Genomic DNA, 27,047 nt, shown 5'->3' on the forward strand with positions numbered 1-27,047 from the left:
TATTTAACTGGATTTTATCTTTACGAAGACAAGCAACATGGTGTATGGAACCCAAACAATACTAGTTACAGCTCAAAAGCTCTCTGGAAAAGCTTTGTCTATGTGTGTCCTAGTGTGCGTAGTGCATGTGAATGAAGGGTTAGGGAAATAGACGACAAAAGAAGCACCACCATACAAAGTTAACCAAAGACACATTTCAGCTTAACGTAGGATGTGAGAATGTGTAGAACATGCAGATTAAAATTACTAAACTTCATCTCTCTCTCTCTCTCCCCCTCACACCCCCCGGGTGCCCATTCCTGCCAAAAAAAATTAAAGGTCTATATTTGAAAATCTATACAATTTCACCTATCCAGGGTGGGCACTGATTAGGAGAGGCCAGCAATTTGCAGCCTGCCTCTTAGGGTTCCAGCTTACAGCTAAGGTAACTCTGCAGCATGTGCCAGCAGCTACTGTGGTAAACTGAAGAACGAATTGATTCCTTGATTAATGTGAATGTGGAAAGTAGGTACAGGCCAGCCCTTGAAGAAGTGCTGGTGTTACTCAACAGTCTTTTAGAGCCCTTGTTATCTTACTCCCTAGTCGACTGCAGAGTATAAACAATTTCCAGCTAGATATTGACTAGCATGGTCGCAGCTACTCTCCGACCATGAGGCTACACCTCACAGCCCATATATGACCCGCCATGATTCTAGCCATTTTCTCCTAGACATTGTCCTCATGTAGGGAGGGAGGTATAGAATGGCGTGTGATCTCCTAGCACACCATTGGATCTCATTCCATGCATTGAAAAGCTTCCCCTTCCCTTTGTGTGCCAGAATACCATAACCCAATTGAACATTCGATGTGTGCATTATAGTGGCAAAATAATCTCGAGCGTGCGCATGTAGATGTCTTCGGCTGCTAGGCAGCACCATAGGCGGGGTTGGATTCTGCTGTGCAACAATGACATGTGCCATCTCGCCCCATTTGCTTGAGCCATAGGTCAATGGGGAAGTGTTGATGCATTGAAGTAGCAGATCTTCCATGGCTGCTTCAGTACCATGGACGTGTCCATAAATTGGAGAGGAGGTATTGTTTGACACCGGTTTAGAGAATGCATGGTAAGCCTCTCAAATGAACATCATGTATGTTTTGAACTTTTAAAGACTATTGAGATTAAAAGAGAAGTTTACAATTCTTGGATTAAATTATACTTCTTAAGTGGTGCGTCGCCTCAACTTGGCTTCTTAGTTGACCGTCGGGAGCTGGCTGTTGCAATCTGTGTGCTTTGCGTGGGACCCGAGGTTCAGCTGAATCAGGCCACGTAGTGGACTGTACAACTTTGTGCAGATAGATTAGGGGTTGATTCCTCATTTCTGAGGCAGTGGGCCACCAAGGTAGGCATCGAGCTAGTCGACTCCATACTGACACAGATTACTCCCCATCTAAACCTGCAACGAAGTCCCAAAGGTCTCAAGTTTCAGTACAGGCTCCCACTCATAGGCGAGCTCTATTCTCCACTCCCCCCACCTCCCCATGAGTTGGACCATGGTGAGTTGGAACGTGCACGGGCTCCACGACCACGCGCGTCAGTAGCGGCAGCATCTATTACTTCGACAGGAGTTGCAGAGGGCAATGGTTGGGTGGACAGTGGACTTCCTTTTGATCCTGGAGCATATGTTTTCAGCTGCAGATGTTCGACGTAGATGGCACCTCCTTCCAGGGAGAGGCCCTGAGGTATGGTCCCCCGCGGTTGGCAGGAGTGGGAGGGTCTGCATTTCGGTGTCCCAGTCCGTTGGAGCGGATGTGTACGATCAGGGCCAGCTCATCCCATGCAGAGCAGTATGGATGGGTTTGAGGGTTGGGAACTCCAAAATTAGGGTTCTCAATGTGTATGCCCCAGCCTGTAGACAGCAACTAACCGCCTTATGCAGGTGGTTGACGGAGTCCCTCCTGGATGTGGACTTGTGGATTGTTGGAGGTGACTTCAACAATCTCGAGTTCGAGGAGGACAAGTGTGGGGGTGCTTCTTATTCCGGGATGCCGGCTTCAGAAAGAAGCACTTGGGAGCAGTTCATTTTCTCGATCTGCGGTCGGGACCCTTGGAGGGAACTGGAGTTCTCTAGGTCTCCTGGCAGTCTCAGTTTCTCCTTTGGGCAGTAGCGGCAGGATGGTCTACTTGAGAGACTAGACAAATTCTATGTCGGAGATTGGGCCACGCATAGGGGTGGAGCCACCGGTATTCTAGCAGGGACTACCCTCTCAGACCACTCCCCTATCATTCTTCACCTAGAACAGCCCCGTCGTGGCCTACCACAGAGAGGGGTTCGCATTCCAGATGCTTTGCATCTAGAGGAGGAGGTACAACAGAGTATTACAGCTATTTTGGCATCACGACCATCCCATCGAATTTGCTCCTGTGTAGGATGCAAAGTACGTGTAGTAGAAGATGCAGCTGCTCTAGAAGTAGCATGAGACCCATCACTTGATGTAGTTCCAGAGGTAGGAGGTGGAGCAGTAGAAGCTGCATTACATGTAGGCCTGGCCTTAGAGACTAAAACAATGTGCCACAAATTCTTGGCAACAAATACATGCCCCATCATGTATGACCCAAGCATCCCAAAAATGTCATCTTTGCTGCCAACCATTGATGCAAATAGAAAACAAGTACACACAAGTGACAAAGGCAAAAGAGAAGAGAGACAACTCTCAACTGCAAGTACTAGTGATTGCACAAGCCTCAAGGCTTTCAACTGCACAAATATCTTGCTGTCCCAAATAAGATACTGAGTGGACAGCAAGTATTCAGCTCAAGGAAGGTGAAGACCTTGATGAAAAAGGTATAACAGATGTACAGCAGAGTTTTATCAGTTGTAGATGGCTGTAATAGCTGGAACCGCCTTCGAGGAGGGTGGAGGAACAATTGCCCCTGCAATATGAAGTGACAATGGCACAAGAAAAAAGGGCAAATGCCGAGAGCTTATTGGAGTCTTACACAAGATAGGAGTAGCACCTAGAGGTAAGAACTCTCAGCCTGAGTTGAAAAGACAGCAAATGAGAGCAAGAAAGGTCTCTGGTTTGGCAGCAGATAGAAGTTCAAAATGCAAGGAGAAGCTCCAATACAGCAAGGCGGTTGAAGTAGAGCTTCAAGAGTGCAATAACCTGTCCCAAATGCCAAAATCGGTGGCCTTCAATGCTCCAAAGTGCAGCAGCAAGGTCCAAACTCCAAGGTCGGTGGAGATAGTTGCCCCGAAACGCTGTAACAGGCTCCAAGGCTGAAAGTCAGTGCTGTAGGTTCCTTGAAAGAGCTCAAGCAGATGCCAAATGCCAAAGTTGGCTACAGTAGATGCTCCGAAAAGCAGCTGCAGGCTGCAAATGCCAAAAACGACCTCACCAACAGCTCCAGATGAAGGCGCAATGCACACGTGTGAGAGGCCGCTGTAGCAGCAGGTGAAAACAGCCCCGAACCAGCTCAAGAATCCCGAATAAAGCTGAAAAACCAGCCGCAGATGTCCTGAGAGGAGTCATCAATACTGGAAGAGCCCCAGGGAATGGAATTCTGGTGATGGAATGGCTTGAAAACGTCTCAGGTAGCTGCAGCTAGGGCTGGAGCCTTGAAAATGTGCCAACCAGCAAGGGTAAACTCCGACCAGCGGAAGAACAAGGCCTCCAAACAGCACCAGGGTGCTGGAAATGGCTTGCTCTGATACCAATGTTGGCTATGGCAAGCAATGAAGCTCAGAAATGACTGGGGGAACAAGAAAAACGAGATGTATTTGAAAATGCTGCTACAATGAATGGAGGCTCAAGAGGGAGCCAATATGACAAAACCTTAGAGCTAAATGCCCTAAATGGACTAAGTGTCCTAACTGTCCTATGTGATACATGTACTAACTATACCAACTGACCTAACTGACAGTAACTAGGCACATACCAAGGAATGAGTGGCACCTATGGATAGCCCATAGAATGGCCTACAGTTCATGGGAGCCTCGCCCTACGATGAGAGATGGTGGGGGAAAAAACAATAAATTTATGCAACCAAAATTTATTGAAGAGAAATAAGCATGGAAGAACCTTTCATGCGTGCTTATTCAAAGAAACAGCTTGTGGAGGTTGGAATTGACCATAATCTCAAATATGTGTCATGGTTATAGTGTGTTGTCTAATTATTGCACCTTTTGCATTGTGCACAATCACAAGGTGTCCTTTCACAAAGATATAGGGCTTCCATGCCCATGTCGAACTGTGCCCATGTCGAACTGCTGCTTTGTGGGCGACGTCCCGCTTTGCTGTTGTAGGAGGGTGGCATCTCCTCTACTTGGTCCTCATCCAAATGGATTTGGGGGTTGTACACAGAATTGTTCGTGTGTGTATGCTGCAAGGCAAGCCTGAGTGTCCCTGAATTGCATGACAAGAGGCTGATCATGAGTGGGGTTCTGTCGTATGCACCATGCGCCCTCACTCCCATGCTCCGAGATCTTAGGGTGGAAGCCACAAAGCTGGTCACATTGTTGATGGTAGCAGTGGGACCCCCTAACTGTAATGTCGAGAGCCTCACTGATTCTCTGCTGCTGCCCAAGAAGGGTGACTGAAAGGGTTGCCTTTGTAGCATCTCATTTAACGACGTCCACCCAACTAGAGGTCTCCTCAATGGCCAATTGCATGGTAGCTAACTGTGTCTCCATTTCTGACCCACCAATCAGGGCTGTTGCTACGGCAGTAAGCTCCTTATGGATCTATAACACCTCCTGACAAGGCCTATGGGTAAATCTATCCTGCTTCATCTCTCATGAACGTAGGCGATGAACCTCCATGGCAAGCTACTCCTAAGCGACAGACCCGTGCATGTTGATGCACAGATGAGGCTTTGGGATCTTCCCTCCATGGTCACGAGACCCGCTGAGGCACGGCCGATGGGTGTGACAAGGGCACTTGTCCAATGGAAGGCCATGGCTAGTGGAGACCACAGCGGGCCACACATACTGTCCAATGTTAGTGCTCTATCATGGGTTTTATGCTCCCACAGCCCCATACACCACTGGAGCCTCTCTATACCAAGACCCTCTTATCCATGTCACCCACCTCTTGGACTTGGTTCCTCAGATGACATACAGAGGACCACCACAATGATGCCACACTGTAGTTTCCATCCTCTGCATGGGATCAGAGACTTTGTACTACAGTTTATGTTCATATTGTACTTTTCTTGGGTGCAAATGTCTGCTTAGAGGCTTAGTCTAGTGGTTCTGGAATCTCTAAAAGAGTAACCACTGTATGATTCCGTTCTCAGAAATACATGTTGGCAGCACTAGTTTTTCTGTTTTGGTTGCAACCATGCTATGTTTAAAAGTGAAAAATATGAGATCAGCACAATGAGATTGTCAAAGTATGCACTCAAAGGAAAATATGTTTCTGGAACTGGCTCATTGGACTGAGAATTATGTGCAACTATAATTATTTTCTCCTGTCCTGCAAAATTGGATTGTTGTAAAAAGGTGCACATTTTGATTATTGCTGCCAGTTATCTTTTTTTCATAAGATGATTTCCCTTGTTGAGGTTAAGGCTTTGTGGGTCCAACCCATGAATGCCAGCTCTCACACCTGTTGAACTAATTTTCATTCTCATTTTACCTCCCCTCAGGATGTGCACACTTCTTTCAATTGAAGAAATAATCACTTGACCATTCCACTTTATTTTATGATGCATGATATATTTCTCTTCATTCTGAATACCTTGTGAGTCTTGTAGGTGTGCTTGAGAAGGTGGGTGTTGAACCTGAAGTGCAGCGTATAGGGAAATACAAAAGTGTGGGTGATCTAATTTCTCGGAAAGATATGTCAGAAGCCAATAGAGAGATGCTGACTGCATTGTTGGACGACATATATGACAATTGGCGCGAAGAAGTTGCTAACTTAAATGGTATGTCTGATTTGTGGAGTATAATTAGTTGGATGTTTGCTTAGTCTCCTCAGATTTTTTCAAAGTATAGTAGAAGGATTTTAATAAATAGGTCTAGTAATGTGACTTCAAGACCCATAAAAGCATTTTCTTTGCCTACAACGCCTGTTTATTTGAACTTTCTATCTTGGCAGGCAAGAAGATGGAAGATGTGGAAAATCTTCTTAATGAAGGTATTTTTGAGATTGAGAGATTGAAGCAGGATGGTTGGATCACAGACATCAAATATGAGGATGAGGTTAGTGTTCTTTTGTACTTTTTGTGTCTATTTAAAAGTGTTTCTAATTGTTTCTTCAAATTGTTGTGTTCCATCCTTTGCTCTAGGGTGCTTGGAAGCTGAAACATCACCCCTCTTTTGTAATGAGCACCTACTATTGTGAAGTTTAGGTAGATAAGTATGATTGTACAAGGGTATACTTTATTTAAAGGAAGCAATAGAACCTATCAAGCAAGAAACTTCTTCTAACTGCACAAAAAGGAAATGGTAGACAGAACTTCTAGTTTATCCCATTGGTCCTGTGCTTTACTTGTAGTATTTCATGTGTTGGGGAGGTTGAAGGGCCCAATCTCTATTCAATCCATGTGAAACAACTCACTTGTTCTTTTGTCCACTTTCTATGCCATCTTCTAATAAAGTTTCTAGGTATTAGGGCCTCATGTTCTCTTTTGTTCCTTTCGGATTCTTATAGAAACTTGGTCCTCTGTAGTCTTCATTTACTTTGCTCATTTTGTTGTCACAAAAGATCCCTTCATATGTTCTCAATATCTTTTCTTGTCTTCACAAGTTACTGACTACCAAGAGAAATGGCTTGGGGTAATATTCATTATCCACAAAAGAATTCTCTATTTCCCAAAGAAGAGAACCTTTTATTAAAAAATTGAGAAAATGGTACAGATCAACAATCCATGGGATGTTGCTCCCTGCTTCTCAGGACCCCATGTCACTACCTAGAATGTCCTAGAAATAAGTGCCCACAATTAGGGTGGGAGGCTATACAACCAGTGGATTCCTCGATCGATGAGAATGGAAAAAGTGCCTCAAGGCCATGCCTTCAAAAACCTTCCCACCTTTTGGCAGTTTTCCTAGATCCCTCCATGCGTTGCTCCCATGTGGCCCACAAGGTGTACATAAGATCGTGCCATATGTTGAGGAGGGTGGCTGCATACTAAATTTGCTGCCTCCCATCACAATATTGCGGTGTGCTACCCAAATATTTCAAGTTGTGATGCTGCCCACTATCACCTAGACATTGTTCTTTAGAGAGAACACAGGTCTCTGACGAGAGGGAGGGACCGAGTCCTTGATATCGAAGTGGGTGACTCTCAGACTTCTCATCCCTCTGTCAACCAAACTGCCATGCCCCAAGTGAAATCTTGATAGGTTCGTTGCATCCTGGCTACCATTCCGGGGGAGCATTGCTAGATTCTTTGAGCCCCTAAAAAACTCCATTTGAAACTTTTGAGGGCTCTATTAATGACCCTTGGGCTAGGTCTAGGCTAGGTCTACTAGCAAGGCATAGGCATCTATAAGTGAGCATTTTGCTTGATCAAGCGGTAGGCATACTTCTCTTTATCCCCTTGTACTTGACCAATGGCAGGATTTGCTATAGGGTTGCCATTTGGTCTAGGTGTAGATCCATCTGAATATTCCCACTTATCTTGTAAAACAAATCTGGTCTCCATCCAAGACTTCTGAGTACCGGAATTGAAGTTATCTAGCTTAGTAGATGCCTCTAGATTGAGGTTGCTATATGTAGACATGATACAAAAATGTACTCAAGTGGCTGTGAAAACTGTCTGTATCAATTGATATCACCTTTGCTGGTGAAAATAGAAACTGCAATACATCCAATCTGTTACAAGGCCGATATTGCAATAGATGCTGGGAATAGCTAGAGAGCTTTAAAAGGCTAAAAAGTGTGCACAAATATGAAAAAATAGCTGATAAGGCTTTACACTAAAGGTATGTGAAGTATAATTGCAATCTGCCCACTAATATAAGGCCAAGATCTCTCAGTATTGTAAACTCTACTCATTGTCCTATGGATGCTCTGGTTGATAGGTTTTATCCACTGGTATGGCCTTGTAGGTTATTTTTTGCTAGTGTGCACATTGTGTACTATTATTTCATTAGCGTAAAGTCAACCTTGTAACTTAAAAATCTACCCCAAGGGTTGATTGGGCTTGGGCTTAGGGTTAGACCTAAAAGTAATGTACCATTACTTCACTTGTACTTCGCTTGCACTCTTGTGCTACTGCAATAACTTACGCAGCTCGTTGTTTGCTCTTTAGCTCAGTTTTTCCTACTTCATTGCTTCCTAGCAACCTGAGTGTGAAACCGCATGTGAGCAAAGGGGTTGACTCTGATAGGAACTTTTTGATTTAGTCAAGCAAGGAATCAATTGGCTTTTTTGGAGTTGCTAATCTATGCTACACCAACTGCCGGAGCTCTGATAAGCAAGAAATAATCTCTTTTCTTAGTTCTTTTGAAGGTGCTGGGTCAGATGTGTCGATGAAGAGGCTTTAATGTGCAAAAGAAGTGGATCTGATATTGAGGCTCAAGTTTGTCAGCTACAGGTGTCAAAACTTGCACATGATGTCATGAGCGCATAGAGCTCAAAAAAGCGATCACTTTTTTTTTTGGACCACCCTTAAATTCTTGTAACTGGCCTCAAGGCCAACAAGAGGGCATCTGCAATGGCTTTCCAAAAACAGCCCATAGCTAAAAGCAATCACAATGAGGCATGTGTGAGCTCTTAACTAGTAGATCTTAGTCCAGTTCAAGGTTGTCCTCATGCTCATGAGGGTGGACCTATCCAATGCAGTCTCGAGCTTCATCACTAGTGGCCTTACTAGTGCATCCGCCTTGCCCACCCTCCAAGCTGTCTCACAAAGTGAGATTGCCCCCCATTTTAGTGAACAAGACCTTGGCATCTACCATTGAAGCGTCTCCCATTGGTAGGCCCCTTACTAGGACATTTTGTGCCTTGCTAGCGCTTCTCTTTTAGTCCTCTAAAGCTTAAGAGATAAACTCTTTCTTCGGGAGTGTTGTGCCTTTTTTAACGTCTTTCTAGTCCATCATCTTAGCCTCTTCCTTGCTGATTTGTTGTTGAAGTTCTGCATGTGTGCCTTGCATTGTTGCTTGCATAGCTGCAATATCCTTCTTGAGAATGGCATTCTCTATTTTAAGCTCTTCCATTGCCTTACAGCTCCCCTCCGGAGTCACCTTCATGTCCTTTCAGTTGCTGCACTTCAATCCCCAAAGCATATACCTTGTCTTGGAGCTTGGTTTTTCAGATATCCATTCAGTTTTTTCTTTCTCCCATTCATCTTTTTGTGCCTTTTCCTTTCTCCATTCTTGTTGTATTTTTCCTCCTTGTTTCTTCACCTCAGCCAGAATTCTATCTACATGTGCCCCCTCTACGAGCCTCTACGAGGAGGGCTAAATTTGTAGCTTCTAGGTTGTCAATTTTCTCAATCAAGGTAAGGCATATCTTCTGGAGGCTAGTGAGGACATTGGATGTAGCATTTGGATTTGTCCCTACTGAGCATAGTCGCAAGAAACGTTTCGTCTGTTTCGTTGTTTCGTTGTTTTGACAAGTTTCGTTTCAGCTTTTCGTACGAAATGGATAGGTTTTGAATTGATACTAAATATATACCCTTATAGAGACAAAAAGATATGTTATATATAAGTTAGAGTGAACAAAGAGAAGTATAAGTCAAGATACTAAAAGGAAATTCAAAACATAAACACCTTGGATTCTAGAAAAACCGGGGCAAAAACGTTTATTTTGATTTGGGCGAAACGAACGTTTTGTTGAGAGCGTTTCGTCCTATTTTGAAAAGTTTTGTCTGTTTCGCATTTCGAGGTTTCCAAGAGGACAAATCGGGTTTTCATGTGACTGTGCTACTGAGTAAGATGTCATGGTATTTTCAAGTGCTTGTTTTCCCCAAATATCATCTACAAATCCTCGTGTATGGATCGTGCAAAATCATTGTTTGTCCCCTTTGTTTGCAAAAGTGTAATAGTGCAAAAATAGAGAAATTCTTCACATATTTACTGCCTTGGGTAGTCTTCAAGCATGCTATTCATCTTTCTATATGAGAGAAGAAGAAGAAGAAGAAGAATATATTATCGTCCTCTGAAGACCAAAAATCGGCCTATGGGACCTGAGCAATACAAAATCCTCGTACACAAAGACTCCTCCCTTGGAGGGGAGGGTATTAAGAGAAACTACCTTTATGTCTTAGGTGAGTTCCTGTGCTTGAAAAGCTTATAGACAAACGTTCCTAAAGCTGGGGGTGACCCGCTATGTATCATATCAGCCAGTCTGTTATGTCCCGCGAGAAGAGAGCTAAATGCTTTCCGGATGTGAGTATAGTAAGGGCATATCATTACCATGTGTTCTTCAGTTTCTGCCATTCCCTGGTCACATAATTGGCATATTCTGCTCTCTTTTGGCATATCTTTCCATCCTCCTATTTCAATCTGCAGCTGGTGTGATCGGGTGCGAAGTGAGGCCAAAGCTCTTCGCTTATGTATTGCCATAGGTGTGCAAATGTACTTCTGCGTGGCTGTTTCTCTTCCTGTATAAGTAGCCCAACATTCGGGGTTGATAAATGTACGGTAGTACTCAAACTTATCTCTGTTTTCAGCTGTTTGCCATTTCCTGTGTAGTGCATTCAGCAGGTCATGATGAAAGGCATCCTCATCTACCTCCTCTGGAGAGTGTTGGGGTAAAGGCACATTGCCACCCCTTTATTAAAGATAGGACATCTATGACTGTCTTAAGACAGTCATAGGGTAAAACCTAATCCTAATAAAACTAATGAGTTTGTGGTGTGGCTCATCACTTCACACCCGCACATTTGGAGTCTTCTCTCTCTCTCACTCTCTCCCTCTTGCTCTCATTCCCCCATCAGGCCCTTCAACTGGTATCAGAGCCTACCTCTCCTACTCCACTCCCTACCCTAGCCTAACCACCCTCGACCTCTACCTAGAGCAGGTGACAGCGCCGTACAACGCCGTACGTCGTCCGTACATCCGTACGGACGAGCTTAGCAGATCTGCAGGCAGGGCGGCGGCGCATCGCGCAAGGCAGGGCGGTAGCGCAGGTCGCAACGGCACGGGCGCGGGCACGGATCAGGGCACGGGCTAGGGCGCGGGCATCGAGTTGAGCGCGGGCCTTTGCCTTGTATAGCAGCTGCTAGCTGCTAGTCTGCGCAGGGGCAGCCTGTGCACAGCACCAGGCTGCGCGGGACCAGAGCGCGCAACGCGCGCTCAGGTACGGTCATCCGTACCTGTTGTACGGATTCCGTACAGGATCCGTACGGATCTCCACAGCGCAGGTACAGGGAGCTGCTTCCTATTTTTTGCAGCAGGGAGGTACATTTTTTTTTTGGGGATTTGTGTCAGAGGATACTTTTCTCCTTGGATCTTGCTTTTGCACAAGTACAGCAAGTACGAAAGTACACCAGGTACATTTTTTTGTTTGGGGAAGAAAGAGAGGAGAAAGAGCACTCTGCTCTTCATTCCTCTTGATTCAGGGTCTTTTTTTTTCAGTTCACAAAACTGTGTTATCCTGAAAGTACAGCAAGTACTTTCATTCACCTCATGCTTGAGGTGAAGAGAACCACAGTGTGTGGTTGATTGCACAGCTATCTGTTTTCGTGAAGGAAATGCCTTGATTTTGCAGAGGACTTTTATGCTTTTACTGGGCTTGAATCTCAGTTTCCGGGTGAGCAGATCATAGGGCTTTTGCCTGACAGTGGATGCTTTGTATGCCTTGAGGTAGTGTGGTGCCAGAGAGCACACATTTGCCTCGATTTCCGCAGTGTCGAGGTGACATTTTCTTGCAGGTCACATTTCTTGTGCAACACTCAGAGAACCTCAGTTGAGCCACGCTTGGCCAGGGCGCATCGAGTTTACTCGGTCCCTAACTGTCCATCGTTGACAGTGCTCAAAAGGTTCCTCATTGAGTGTTTGTACGTTGGGATCTGTGTATGTCATTTCTACACAGGGCAGTATATGCATTACACTGGTGGATGATTTTGTCAGAGAGATTTTCATATTGCATGCTACCTCAGTGTTGAGGTGTTCTCCACTTGGTTCAGGTGTCAGATCAAGGGGCTTTTGCCCAGACTTTGTTTGATAGCACTTGGGTTACCGACAGAGATCTTCAGATGCATTTTCTCCCCTTGGTATAAGGGTGATTGCTTGGGATTTATCCCATTTTCTGTTGCAGGTTTTGTGACAGGCTGAAGTGTCATTTTTTTTTGGGTGTTTGCCGAGTGGTTTATGCATATTAACTCAGTGCAATACCTCATCTGAGGTGGGAGAAGTGATCAGTACAGTCAGTACAGCAGTGTTTACAGCAGTGTTTGTGCTTTGTCAGATGATTATGCACTGTTAAGCACTTGTTGAGCAGCTGCAGCAGTCTGAAATTACTGTTTTTATGCCTCCTTGAGCACGGTACAGTGTGTCAGAAGGTACAGTATTTGCAGGGTCATTTACTGTTTTGCTGCAGATTTTCCTGACAGTAAAAAACAGCACCATTGAGAGTGCTTCTGCCTCTTGAATAGAGCAGGTTTTTTCTGAGAAATCAGAATTTTTATTCAGTCCTTTTTTACTTCCAGGGAGTCAGGTACTTTCCTTATCTGATATGGCATCAGGGGGAAGTGATTCTTCAATTCTGAACATAAAGAAACTGGAAGGAGCACACAACTATGCATTATGGGCAGAACAGTGCTTGAATGTACTTCTGTTAAAGAAGATTGCTAAGCCCATAAGGGTGAAGGGTGTCAAGCCATCTGACATGGCAGCTGATGACTGGGAAGAGCTTGATTTGTCCGCAAGGGCAGCTATCATGCTCACTATTTCAGACACTCTTGTGTTCAATGTTCAGGCTGAAAAGACCTCTTATGGTCTATGGCAAAGGCTAGAAGAATTGTATGCCCAAAAGAGCTCAGCTAGTAAGGTTTATTGGTTGAAGAAGCTGGTTGATCTTCGCATGAAGGAAGGTACATCTATGACCTCACACTTGAGTGAGTTCAATGCCATCTTTACACAGCTGATTGCACAGGGGTTGAACCTTGATGAGGAGTTCAAGGCTACTTTCTTGCTGTGTACCCTCCCTGAGAGTTGGGACACTTTCAAGACCACCCTGTCAAATTCGAATGTCACTCTTATTTATGCTGATGTAGAGAGCTCTCTCCTTATGGAGGAGATGAGCAGGAAGAATAATGCGGGCAGCAAGTCTTCAAATGCTTTGCAGGTACAGGATAGAGGCAGGACTCAGCAGAAGGGGAGATCTGCTAGTAAGTCCAAATCCCGCAGTCAGTCCCGTGGCAAAAAGGATATTGAATGCTTTTATTGTGGCAAGAAGGGACATGTGAAGTCTAAGTGCTTCAAGTTCATACGGGAGCAGAAAGCCAAGAAGGCTGAAACAAAGGATGCAGGCAATGGAAGCAAAGGCAAAGGCAAGGCCAAGGCAGATGACTTGGATGCAGTGAATGTTGCAGCAGAGGACAGTGACAGTGACATACATGATGTTTTATGCTCTTCTGCTGTAATAGCACATGCTTTGGTTATTGATGGCCATGACATGCACACCTGGCTCTTGGATTCAGGTGCTTCTTTTCATGTTACTCCTCATAGGGAGTGGTTTACTTCCTACACAGGTACTCATGGAGTTGTTCATCTTGGGAACAACTATGCATGTCAGATTGCAGGGATTGGCAGTATACAGATAGTATTTCCTGATGGACGGTCATTTATGCTTGATGGTGTTCACCATGTGCCGCAAATCAAGAAAAATCTGATTAGCACTGGCTTATTGGATGACAGTGGTTACCACACCACATTTGGGGATTCCAAATGGGTGATTACTGATGGCCAAGCTCTAGTGGCTGAGGGTTTTAAGTGTGATACCTTGTACCCTCTTTATGTTTCCAGTGTGGGTAATCATGTTGTTGCCATAACCGAGCTGCCAAAGGTTTCATTGTGGCATAGCCGGTTGGGACACATGTCTGTTAAAGGAATGCAAGAACTGTCACGTTTGGGTTATCTGCCGTCTCTTTCTTTTTCAAATTTGCCTACTTGTGATCATTGCATATTTGGCAAGCATTCTGTGACTCCTCATAAGAGGAGAACTCCCCAGAATAGAGCACCGCTTGATCTAGTGCACACTGATTTGTGTGAGATGCCACAGTTATCACTAGGGGGTGCAAAATATTTTATTACTTTCATTGATGATGCCACACGCAAAGTGTGGGTCTATTTCTTGAAGCATAAGGGAGATACCTTAGACGCTTTCAAGAAGTTTGTCGCTCAGGTTGAGAATCGGACAAGTCGCAGGCTGAAATGCCTCAGATCCGATAATGGGGGTGAGTATGTGTCACATGCTTTTGTGCAGTTTTGCCAAGCTAAGGGCATCAAACAGGAACTCACAGCCCCTCATAGTGCATCTCAAAATGGTGCAAGTGAGCGTATGAATCGAACTATTCAGGAGAAGGTTCGATGTATGTTGTCTTATGCTGCATTACCCCATGGCTTTTGGGCAGAAGCCGTGCAAACAGCAGTTCACATTATTAACAGGTCGCCAAACAAGGCTTTGGAGTTGAAAGTGCCAGAGGAGGTGTGGTCTGGCAAGCCACCCTCATACAAGCACTTACGTGTATTTGGCTGCGAGTGCTTTGCCTATATACGCAAAGAACTGTGCACCAAACTGGATCCAAAGTCTATCAGATGCATCTTTATGGGTTATGGTGACGAAGGTGAAATGGGGTACAGGTTATGGGATCCCGTTAAACGGAAGATTATACGCAGCAATGATGTCATCTTTAAAGAGGATAGTGTACACAAGGAACCCGTGCAACCTGTGGAATACAGGAGGGTTATTTATGATGATGTTGGACAGCAAAGAATGCCCATTTATATGCAGCAGCAGGCTGCTGCAGATAACCCTGTTCAAGAGGGTATACAAGCTGAAAATCAGCCAGATAATTTTGCCAATGATGCACCACTGGATATGCCAGCAGATGGGGCTGTAGAACAGCCAGATATGGTGGTACAGCCACCCGTCATGCATGACGAACAGGCTGGACAGCAGCCTAATCCGGAACATTTTGTTAGGAGGAGCTCCCGTGTACAACGGCCTCCTGCCAGGTTTGTTCCAGGAGCCGATAATGTGGCTGATTTTATCATGCTGACAGATTGTGGTGAGCCTTCCAGCTTCAAGGAAGCTATGGGAAGAACAGAGAAAAAGAAGTGGGAGAAAGCCATGCAGTCAGAAATGGACTCCCTACTTCAAAATGATACATGGGACTTGGTGCAGCTACCTGCAGGCAGAAAGGTTTTGCCATGCAAGTGGGTTTACAAAGTCAAAGTGGATTCAAATGCTTTACCGAGGTATAAGGCCAGATTGGTTGCCAAGGGATTTAAGCAGGAGAAGGGCATTGACTTTGATGAGATTTTTTCCCCTGTAGTCAAGATGACTACTTTGAGAGCAGTGTTAGCTCTTGTTGCTCATGACGACATGGATTTATGTCAGATGGATGTGAAGACAGCTTTTCTTCACGGAGATCTCCATGATGAAATCTATATGAGTCAGCCAGAGGGATATGCTGTTAAAGGGAAAGAGCAGCTTGTGTGTAAGCTCAAGAGGAGCTTGTATGGACTCAAGCAGGCGCCAAGAGAATGGTACAAGAAGTTTGATGCCTTCATGCAGTCCCAAGGGTATCATAGGTGTGAGACCGATCATTGCTTGTACACCAAACGGGCAAAGGATGGCAGTTTGATGCTACTCATTCTATATGTGGATGACATGCTTATTGCCAGTAAATCTCAGCATGAGATTAGTGCTTTGAAGAAACAACTGCATAAGTCTTTTGACATGAAAGACTTGGGTGATGCAAATCATATTCTTGGCATGCGGATTACTCGTGACAGGTCCAAGGGACTTTTGTTTCTGTCACAGAAAGAGTACATTGACAAAGTACTGCAGAGGTTTAAAATGGAGGGGGGGAAGTCTATTAGTACCCCGTTGCCTCCACATTTAAAACTCAGCAGTAAGGACAGCCCCAGATCAGATGTTGATAAGGCTGAAATGGCCAAGGTTCCGTATGCATCTGCAGTTGGATCTTTGATGTATGCCATGGTTGCCACTCGTCCGGATATTGCTTTTGCGGTGGGAGTCATCAGCAGGTATATGGCAAATCCAGGCAAGCGGCACTGGGAAGCAGTGAAAGGTGTCTTGAGGTATCTCAAGGATACCAAAGACTTGTGCATATGCTATGGTAGGCAGGATGCATTGGTGCATGGTTTTACAGATTCAGACTATGCAGGAAATGCAGATAACCGGAAGTCTACTACCGGTTATATTTTCACATTTGCAGGAGGTGCTATATCATGGGTGTCTCGGTTGCAGAAATGCGTTGCACTGTCAACCACTGAAGCTGAATATGTTGCAGCCACTGAGGCCTGCAAGGAAGCAATATGGCTTACTCGGCTGGTGGGAGATTTGGGCATTACAGGAGATATGCCAGTTTTGCATTGTGATAGTCAGAGTGCTATCATGTTGGCAAAGAATCCGGTCTTTCATCAGAAGACCAAGCACATAGAAGTAAAATATCATTTCATCAGGGAGGTACTGGAAGACAAGCGACTTGAGCTTGTGAAGGTGCATACTGATGATAATCCTGCAGATTTGCTCACTAAGAGCTTGCCTACAGAGCGGTTTGCACATTGCCGCCACATCATGGGATTAGGATGAGACCATTCTTATTTTATGGTCTTGTATACAGTAACTGTATATTGCTGTAATCTTTTATTCTTTTCTCCCCTTTAGGCACATTGGCCTTTAGGTGGGAGGTTGTTGGGGTAAAGGCACATTGCCACCCCTTTATTAAAGATAGGACATCTATGACTGTCTTAAGACAGTCATATGGTAAAACCTAATCCTAATAAAACTAATGAGTTTGTGGTGTGGCTCATCACTTCACACCCGCACATTTGGAGTCTTCTCTCTCTCTCACTCTCTCCCTCTTGCTCTCATTCCCCCATCAAGCCCTTCAGAGAGTAGTCCAAGTACCTCTCTACCTCCCATTTTTGGAACCATTTTTTTAAATCTAGTGCCCATCCAGATGCCAAAATCTTACCCTTATTCGTCTTTTGGGACTTTTGACTTTCTACCCATGCCCTCTTTGGCAGCCTTTCATTATTCATGTGCTTGACCTTTGTGATGTATCTGAGTACTCTCTTCAAGGCATGCAACTCTATGGGTATGCAACTCTAGAGAGAGAGAGAGACAGAGAGAGAGAGAGAGAGAGAGAGAGAGAGTAAAAGTTTATTAAAGCCTTCGGAAGACCGATGGGTATATGAGACTGATAGAAAACTGAAACAAATCAAGCAGAAAGTGTGGAGCTACTAAACGAGCATCATCACCCTTGCTGAATGCTAAGTGCTAAGGAGTACATAGTCTTATCATCAGTAGTGATATCATCATCATCCTCATCAACATCATCATCATCCTCGTACTCAAGTCAGTCACCATCAGGGCTGGCTGGCACTGGTCCATGCAAGCGGCCCTACAGAGGTATATGTCTGTCAAGGGGATACTGATATGTAGCCAATGATGGAGCACTGGTGACTATCTCTGGGTGTCGCCCGTTTCAGTCTCCTAGCAATGAATCTGCTCCTGACCAGGGCTATAGTAACCCCTATGGGCCGGGATGGGAGGTCGCTCAGTGTGATCTGCATGTCCGTCCGTTGTCGAGTGCGGCGTACCTTAGGCTTTGGGTCTCTGCTGCGTCTGCTATCAGTGACTATAGGGCGCGTGCAGTCTAATTGGAAGAACTATGTGATCCTACTCTGAGAGGGAATGGGTCCTATGTCTGAGGATTGTCTCTACGTCCTGAATAAGTGCTCCCTATAGCGAAGGCGGCAAGGCATCCGTGGTATGGGTATGAGGGAAGTCTGGATAATGGCCCAAGACCGTCCCTAAAAAGGCAATGGGTGGAGGGAGAGAGAGAGAGAGAGAGAGAGAGAGAGAGAGAGAGAGAGAGAGTTTATTAAAGTCTTCGGAAGACGGATGGGTCTATGAGACTGTGAAAAACCTGGTACAAACGAGTTGTGGTGGTGGAGCTACTAAACGAGCATCCACACCAATGCAAATGCAAAATATGCAGAATGTCAGTACTAAATCCTAAGTACAAAACATAGTCATGTCATGTCGGTAGTCGACTATCTCATCATCATCATCATCATCACCATCAAGACATCAGGGTGGATGTGGCAAAGTGGGCATGAAATCGGCGATAGAGTGCTGTCGGCCACTCAAAGGTGCAGCCCTGGCATGTCTCCTGGTCATAGCTCTGCGTCTAACCAGGGCTACTATGACTCTCTGTCGGGTGAGACCCGACTCTAAACATGGAGGGGATGTCCCCAAGTGTGATCTGTGTGTCAACCCTCTGTCTGAGTTGTCGGGTCACAGGCTCCGACGAGTCATGGTCACGTCGAGGTCTCGTCTCGTGGGTGTCTATGTGATCTGGCTGGAAAAACTTCGTGATAGAGCTATGAGAGGGATCAGCCAAGGAAAAAGTCTACTGCTGTCGCAGTGCTTGAAGTATCCTCTCACAGTGTCTGAGTACCTCATGAACGAAACCTGCCAAACATCGCTGGTCTGGGTAGGAGATGAATCGGGCCAAAACCCCATAGCTGTCTCTGAAGAGGCAGTAGAAACACCCGCGGATCTCATAGTAAACAGGACACCTGAAGATGAAGTGCTCCTTTGTCTCAACCTCCTGCATCTCACACAAAGTGCATATGCGCCTCTTCCTGGGTAGTCGCTCTGCTCTACTGCTCTTGATACGAAGTCTATGTGAAGAGACCTGGAACTGCCCAAGAGAGATCCTCAGTGAGTGGGGTAAGTACAGCCAGAGTGCTTTGGCCATTGCGCGTAATCCAGTGTTTCATGCGCGTACCAAGCACATTGAAGGTCACTATCATTATGTTCGAGAGTGGTTGTCAGCAGCAAGAGACATAGAGTTGTCCTACCTTCCCACAGAGGACAACATAGTAGATGTTTACAAAGGCACTTCCTCGTCCCAAGTTCAAAGTCTTTCGACAGGCTTTACACTTGGTACCCTTTGTTACATGATCTGGCCTTGTACATTCATAGGTGGCTATATCCTTTTGGATGAACATGTGCAACCATGACAAAAAAAGACCAAGTATTTTGAGCTAGAAGATCACTGGGGCCCAGCCATGTCCGCAATGTGTGTAGCTGTAATAGATCCTCACGGATCACTTGGTTGACCTTGTTTGATAGGTGGGGAGAAAACGGAGCATCCATGTTATATTGGAATGGGGGTAGTCTGTCCATGTGGAGCCCCAGTCGCTCGAACCATCTCTTTGTGCGTGCATACCAGCACCTCCGGTCTCCTCTTGCTGCGAGTGCTATAGAAGAGGACAGTGCTAGCCAACGAAGCCTGCTACACCCAGAGGTGTAATCCCCATACTCCGTGACTCAGTACAGATACGTGATGACCTGAAATGCAGCATCTAGCTATAATGGGGGTGACCCAAACTCCACCCGAATGATCTGGTGAGGAACGGATGGCTTACCGTGGATCATCCGTGATAACATGAGAACCTGTAGTTGCTTCACCTTGGGGCCCAGCATGGATTGCCATACATCCCCACTGGACGGACCACGGAGTCAAAGAGCAACCCTTTGGTCCATGGATCGTGAAAGTGAGAGTGGAAGCACTGCCTCTCTAGTCTAGCCAATGAAGCATATCCTCTGCTCAAGCGTGCCTACATCGCGGGTCTCATAGTGAAGATGGGTCCGAAAAAGACGACCCCAAGATAAGTGTATGATGTGCAACTCAGCGAGAGGAGATTATGGCTCAAGTGCAGGGCTTGTTGTCCAAGGGGCTGATTCAGCCTAGTTCTCTCCCTTTCTCTCCCTTTTGCTCCCCTGTACTACTGGTACATAAGAACGATGGTTCATTCCATATGTGCGTCGATTATCACGCTCTAAATAAAATGACCATCAAGAATAGATTCCCTATTCCGCGCATTGATGATGTGCTGCATTAGTTAAATGGGGCTTCAGTTTTTAGCAGGATAGACTTAATGAGTGGCTATCACCAAGTCCCTCTTCCGCCCTGCAGCTCCGCCCGCTGCTCCAACTCCCCTCCTGCTCGCTGCCTCTCCTCCTGCTGCTCCGCCTCCCCTCCTAGCTGCTCCGCCTCCCCTCCTACTCGTTGCCGGCCTCCCCTCCTTGCTGCTCCACCCTGCAGTCCGCTGCCCGCTCTCCTGTAGCTCCGCCTTCACAGCTCCCCCCCCGCCTTGCGGCTCCACCACCAGCCACCCTTCCCACTCCGCCCTCCACCCTCATTCATTCTCTTCCACCCTCTGTCTTGCAGCCCCGCCTTCATCCCCCTTCAACCCCATCCTTCCAGCTCTCCCGCTTCCTGCCATTTTTGGGCCCCAGGACTGGGTGTGCCTCCCGCTGGGGAGGGGGGGGGGGGGGCTCATGCTCCCACTCCTGCACTAAGAACTGCACTGAACACGGGATCAGCCCCAAAAAAAAAAAATGGGAAAAGGTGGCAAAGATATGGATAAAGCTGCCAAGAAAGGCGACAACAAAAACAAGAAACAAACACAATTGAAACTTGAGGATGTGAACACACGCTACAACCGCAGTGGAATTGGAGTTGACAACAAAGCAAAGGCGGGGTCCACCTTAGTCTCAGCTTCAGCTTCAGCTTCAGTTGTAGCTTCAGTCTCAGCTTCCGTCTCAGCTACATTAGCTTCAGCGCGAGCCTCGGCTTCAACTTCAGCGTCAGCCTCAGTGTCAGTTTCAGCTCCACTTTCATCCACAGCCTCTACATCCGCAACTATAGCTACTGGCACTGATATACCCCTACCCATGACATTGATTGCTCCACCCTCCCCTAGGATAGAGGGGTTGTCACTGACACCATCTCTTCCATCTCTCCCAAGTCCCTTCTTCTCCCGCTACAGTTCTCTCTCTGATTATGACACCTACTTTGGAGGGGTCATACAGTGTTCCGTACTACTCGACCTTTTTCTCCCCTCTACCTCTCAGTCCTGCACCTTGTTGGGATCGCCTCCTCCAGGCCACTATCATCCCAGACCTTGCTGGGATCGCCTCCTCCAGGCCACTATCATCTCCATATCGGACCCATCTCACCCAGTCATCACCTAGCCTCCAGTCTCATCCCCACACTCTCATGCCACAGTCCTTTCAGTTTTCGCTAGGGCATGAACGAGTTGACCAATCAGAGCCTTGGGAGAACTTGTTGATGGAGGTACATAGCATCCGAGAGTGCGAGATGGAGCTGTCACGCTTCGCACAGGAGCAGACACGCTTTACCCAGGAGCAAGCGCGTCTCATACAGGAGCAGTCTCAAGCTATCGAAGACTAGGCTGATCGTATTCAAGGACTCAGATAGGAGATCTCATAGCTCCAACAGGAGGTCACTGCTATACGCATAGTCCCAGGGAGCACCCCAGTTGTGGAGGCACAGATTGCGAGCATGCAATCTGCCATCGAGGAGATGTCCAGATGGGTCGACGTAGCCAAACGGGAACCTGCAAGGGTGACCGTTTCGGCTACCCTCCTCGTGGCCACCACTCTAGGGGTGACTGAGCACAAAATTGAGAGAGCATGGCAGGTAGAGAGGGACCCCAACCAAGAGCAGCCCCTTATCATACGGTTCCATGACGCGCAGGCACGACTTTCGGCTTTATGTCGTAGGTCAGCCTTACGAGACCAGCCAATGATCTCCATGGATGAGGACCTCACTCCACTGCAGGTTGAGGAGAGGTGCTTACAGTTGCAACAGCGAGATCAGGCCCGCAAGGAGGGGAAGTGGGTAGTAGTATGAGATGGACGACTCCTTACAGGCCCTCGTTGGGCACCTACCTCCCCTCCCACATAGGGGGGCGGGGTCTATGAGACTCAGATATCCGAGACCCTATCCTGCACCCTGGAACTATAATGGTACCTTATGGTCAGAACCAAGGAATTTCTCGGAATCCTATATAGGTCACGACATAGTTTTTTATACTGAGACACGTTAGAGTCCAGAGCGGCCACTACCAGTAGTCAGCGGGTATACGTGGGAGTCTGCCTACAGAGATGAGACGAGGGATACAGGAGGGGTTCGAGGGTCAAGAGGAGTCGCAACCCTTTACAGATCCACACTTTTGGGGGCCATCTCAGTGGAGCAGAGAGATGCACATTCCAGGTTTCTTTGGATCCGGATTTGGCACATGGACAGCCGGTATCTATTTATTGCTGCTTGCTACTTCCCCCCTGAGACCTCCCACTTTGCCAGGGATATTCGAGGTGAGGATGAGACATCTCCATTTGTTGCTCTTTATCAGTCCATTGTTGACTTCTTTAGTCGCGGAGAAGTCCTCCTAGTTGGGGACTTCAACGTGAGGACAGACGCTCGTCAGGCACCACTCCTCGACTTCAGCGATGATTCCACTCTGCTGCCAGACATTGACCTTGAGGAGGCAGGTATGCTATGGGTTTCAACTGACAGATGAGGTTTGTTGAGATCTTATGGGCAGGCCCTACTAGACCTCGGCAGGATGCATGATCTCATCATTTATAATGGTCTTGACAGATGGACCGCCTCAGGTGGTTTCATGCGCTTTCCACATGGGGGAGGCTCCAGTGTTGTTGACTACATCATGGGATCCCCATCCCCTACTTTCACATCTTGCATCATTGACTTTACCATAGCACCTCTCCGGCTGATCATACCTATCTTTTCTTTAGCATTTTCACTCCCCATCGCGCAGCACTTCCCACACCGCTGAGTTCTTACTCCACCTACCATGATATACGCTTTGATCGCGATCACTCACCTACTTACTCTGGCCGTTTGTATATACTTCTCGCCTACACTGCTCTTCACGCTTTCCCCCACACCACCCGCTCACTACATGAGGCTGCTCTTCACGCTTTCCCCCACACCACCCACTCCACCCGTCCACTACCCCCTGGGACGGTACCTTGTAATAGCTAGTACGATGATGAGTGTAAGGCTTTATGCCGTTAGCTCAGATTCGAAACCATAAACAATCTTCCGAGCAAATTAGAGACACTACGCGAGTACTGTCGACTGGTACGTAGAAAGAAACTATACTTTCTTTGTCGGAACGAGGAGGAGCTACTGAACATTTTGTCAGTAACAACTGTAAGGACTTTTGGCGGAAATTTCTAGAGGGACCGTCCCCCTCACCACTCACTGACACTCAGGTGTGGTTTGATTATGCACGCACACTCTATGATATCCCAAATCAGCCAGCCCCTAACCTCTCACATATGCCACGCCCCACATCCTGCACCCTCTTCGGTGGTAAAGGATGCCGCAATGAAACTTCATAATGGCCGAGCGAAGGATCATGAGGGACTATGCATTGAGTTCATTGCGGGCCTATTGGGTGGCTCATTGCCAAGAATGAGTTCTATGCCATGATCTTCCGGTCTCTTAGGGGGTAACTCCCCTGGTAAAGCGTTAGAAAAACAGTCTTTAAAATTTTCAAGAAACTGAAATTTATTCTGATCTGCCTCTCTTATTTCAGCACGCCTTTCCACATCTCTCTCTTTTACAAAAACTATGTAAGTTGAAACTGTAGACTTTTTCTTTTTTCCAACATAAATATTTGATACAATGGGAATAGTTTCCCCTCTATTCCTAGCAACCACACGATGTACTTTGCCCCTATGTACAAACTCCAGCACTCTTTTAGGAAGAGTCAACTTCACTGCCTTGCGATGGAACCAAGGCATACCCAAGACTACATCATGATGTTTCAGTGGAGAAATGAAGAAGTCTTCCTGATCCACATAACTCTGTACATGAAGACGGAGCTTCCCTATCAAGGGAGTGACGCATAGGGTTCCCACAGAACATTTGGTTGGCATCTAGAGCCCTGTCCAACTCCTTCGTCTTTATTCCCAGCCTCAGGGCTAAATCCTCTGATATAAAGTTATCTGTAGCCCCTGGATCAAATAAAATCAGCGCTTGTGCGGGTCTCTGACTTTGCCCCATGATAGCAGCAATTCTCGTTTCTCTGGGTTTGAAACATGACCGAGTATATCAGGAATTCCTCCTGCCATTGGCTTGTGCGGTCCTCGTAGCTTCTCTGCCTCTTTTCCCTTCGGAGTTGAAGGCTTTTCTGGGCACTGGGCAGCCACATGCCCCTCTTTGTTGCATTTGAAGCATTTACCCTCTTTCCTGAAAGTTTCAATATGTTCAGGGGTAAACTGTGGTCTTCCCTTATAGGGCCTTTGTACATGGTTTCCCCTCGGTTTCTGAGGTTGAAATCCCCTCTTCTGAGCCTTGGGAAACTCTCTTGTTTCAAACTTGGGGGTCGCTGGCTTTTTATCCCCCGGTATCCCTGGCTATAGTGAAGGCACACTAGTAGGGTCCTACATGTACACGAGACTAGCCACATTGGCTGAATGCATAAGATCTGGAATTTCTTTGATATCCTTAGTGTTCACTTGGGCCTGTATCTTTGGAGTGAGTCCTGCCCGGTACTTCTAGAGTTGAGTCTTGTCGGAGATTTTCTTGAAAGGCGAAACGTGCAAGAGTAGGAGTCCCAAAATTTGTGGTTGTAAGACTCAACTGTATCTTGTGCTTCCAAATGTATACTCTCCCAACCAAGGAGGTCATGATCCCGAAACTGTTTGGGAATAAACTGTTTATAGAAAGCTTTCTTGAAGTCCTTCCATTTTCTAGGGGCTACATAATTGGCTGTTTTTGCTATATACCATGCACTGGCTGTACCAGTCAAGTGCAAACCAATCATACGAAGCTTCGAGGACTCACTAAAATTTTCCAGGATGAAGGCAACATCAAACTGCCTTATGAACTGTTAGAATTATAGATATAATTCAGCAGTGACCAATGTAATTTAATAAGCTAGTTAGGGGCACTTTTCCCTCTTTAAGAGGTTTTTCCCCCTAACCGCAGTTAGTTCACTAACTATGGTTAGTGACTACTAAGGTTTTGTCACTAGGACAAAACCTTCTCTCTCACTCTTTCAGTTGTACTCTTTACACTCTTCTATTGCAACTCAGCTCTCAAGCTTTCAGCTCTCAAGCTCACACTCTCTTGCTCTCTCTCTCTCCCCAAACTCTCACATTTGGTATCAGAGCGAGATTGAGCCTGCTCACTGCTCCTTCCCCGTTCAGCTCCAGCCTACAGCCCACGCTCCTGCTGCTACATCCCGTCCATACCTGCTCGAAGCAGTCCAACGATTGCCCGTACAGTCCGTACGACTGTACGGAATCCGTACCCTGCACGTCCACACCTTCCGTATCGTACTTGCTGCATCCGTACCTTCCGTACCTGCAGTCTCGTAGTACTATGCAAATGTACGGCTGTACAGCTCATCGCTGACAGCCCCGTACGTACCTGCGTCGTACGTTGTATCGCCGTACTAGCATGCGCCATATCTTGTACATCTGTCACGTACTTGCTTCCGTACAGCTTCTGCATCGTACCTGCATCCGTACCAACCTTACCAACCGAACATCATCGGCCGTACCAGCCTTACCTGCCGTACAGCCGTACACCATTGGCCGTACAGCCGTACGGTTCTTACTCCAAGTGTGTGTACCTAGCCGTACAGGTTGTACTTGCGCACATTGTACTTACAGACAGCCATTGTTTGGCTTATTTTTTGGGAGCACATTTGGGGCATCCTGTTTGTTGCAGACATTACAATTCGGGCCTATTTTGGGGCTTTCGTGTTGGGAGAGCAATTTTGGAGTTTTGAGTTCATACTGCCTTTCTTGAAGTGTTTTGCAGCACTTTTGGCAGATTCTAGAGAGTTTTTGATGCTTGGATAGATTTCTGACAGTGCAAGTGCAGAAATCTGAGTTGCATTTACAGCCAGTGCTTGGCTGTGTTTTTTTTTGGAAGTTGTGCATTTCATTCCCAGTAAGGGAATTCAGTTTTGTATCTGCTTAAATCTCTTTCTCAGATATGGCCCAGCAAAATCAGAATGACTTTCAGTTTGGTGGTCTTTCACAGGAAGACAAGTTGGATGGTACCAACTACTCCCTCTGGAGTTTTATGGTACGCAATATTCCGATTTCTCGCAATTTATGGGATTATGTTAATGGGGGTGAGATCCGACCAGCAGGTATGGCACCTAATACCCCTCCTCAGCAAGGAGGTGGAAGAGGTCGTGCACACGATGCAGCTGCAGAACAAGTTGTTGGTGCAGCTATAGCCACTACTCCAGAGCAGAAGAGATGGGATTCAGGGGATGCCTTAGCTTTGTCATGCATCTCTCTTTCAGTGAAAAGATTTATCATTCTGCATATCCGGTCGTGTAAGACCTCGAAGGCAGCGTGGGATATTTTAGAAAGCATGTATGCAGCCCGGAATGATGCAAGGGTATCTTTCTTGAAAAGAGAGTTAAGTAATACACATATGGAAGAGGGTGACTCCATGTCAGTTCACCTCACAAAGCTACAGGATCTCAGAGAGCAATTATTGAACATAGATGAGATTATTCTTGATTCAGAGATGATTACTATCACTCTGAATTCTCTTCCTGAGTCTTATCTCAGCTTTCATACCTCGCTGAACTTATCATTGAGGGGGGGTGCAAATCCTCTCACTTTTCATGAGTTGATAGGACTTCTGCTTCAGGAAGAGCAGACCAGGAAAAACTTGGCTTCACGTGCAGGTGAACAAGCTATGCTCTCAAAGTTTAAGTCAAAAACAAAGGGACAGGCAAAGACATCAGTAAATCAGCCTTCCAGTGGGTCAGGACAGCCTTCACAAAAGGCTAAAAATGATGCAAGTAAGCCCAAGAAGAAGGGTTTTTGTCATTACTGCAAAAAGCCAGGTCATCACATTGCAGAATGCAGGAAAAGGCTTGCAAAAGAGAAGAAAAGCAGCTCCGGTATGGCTGTTTCAGATTCAGCTGCTCATGCATCTGACAGTGGGGATGCTACAGCCAACTTTGTTGGACAGGATTATGCCTTTTTATCTTGCATTTCAGATTCTAGGCTGGCTGCTCCAGATGCTC

General features: G+C 46.3%; 1 protein-coding gene across 1 annotated transcript in view; it reads left to right on the plus strand.

Moving 5' to 3' along the window:
• Positions 1–27,047, plus strand: part of SPPA (signal peptide peptidase) — a 126,202-nt gene that overhangs the window by 33,756 nt on the left and 65,399 nt on the right. Inside the window, exons 5-6 of the mRNA XM_087389331.1 lie at positions 5,735–5,905; positions 6,079–6,182. Of these exons, the coding sequence (XP_087245457.1) occupies positions 5,735–5,905; positions 6,079–6,182 (275 nt within the window). The remainder of the gene's footprint in view (positions 1–5,734; positions 5,906–6,078; positions 6,183–27,047) is intronic.

Source organism: Dipteris shenzhenensis, chromosome 18 (genome assembly GCF_047967505.1).
Source record: "Dipteris shenzhenensis isolate YYH24624 ecotype China chromosome 18, Dip_SZ_1.0, whole genome shotgun sequence".
In the NCBI taxonomy this organism is placed as follows: domain Eukaryota; kingdom Viridiplantae; phylum Streptophyta; class Polypodiopsida; order Gleicheniales; family Dipteridaceae; genus Dipteris; species Dipteris shenzhenensis.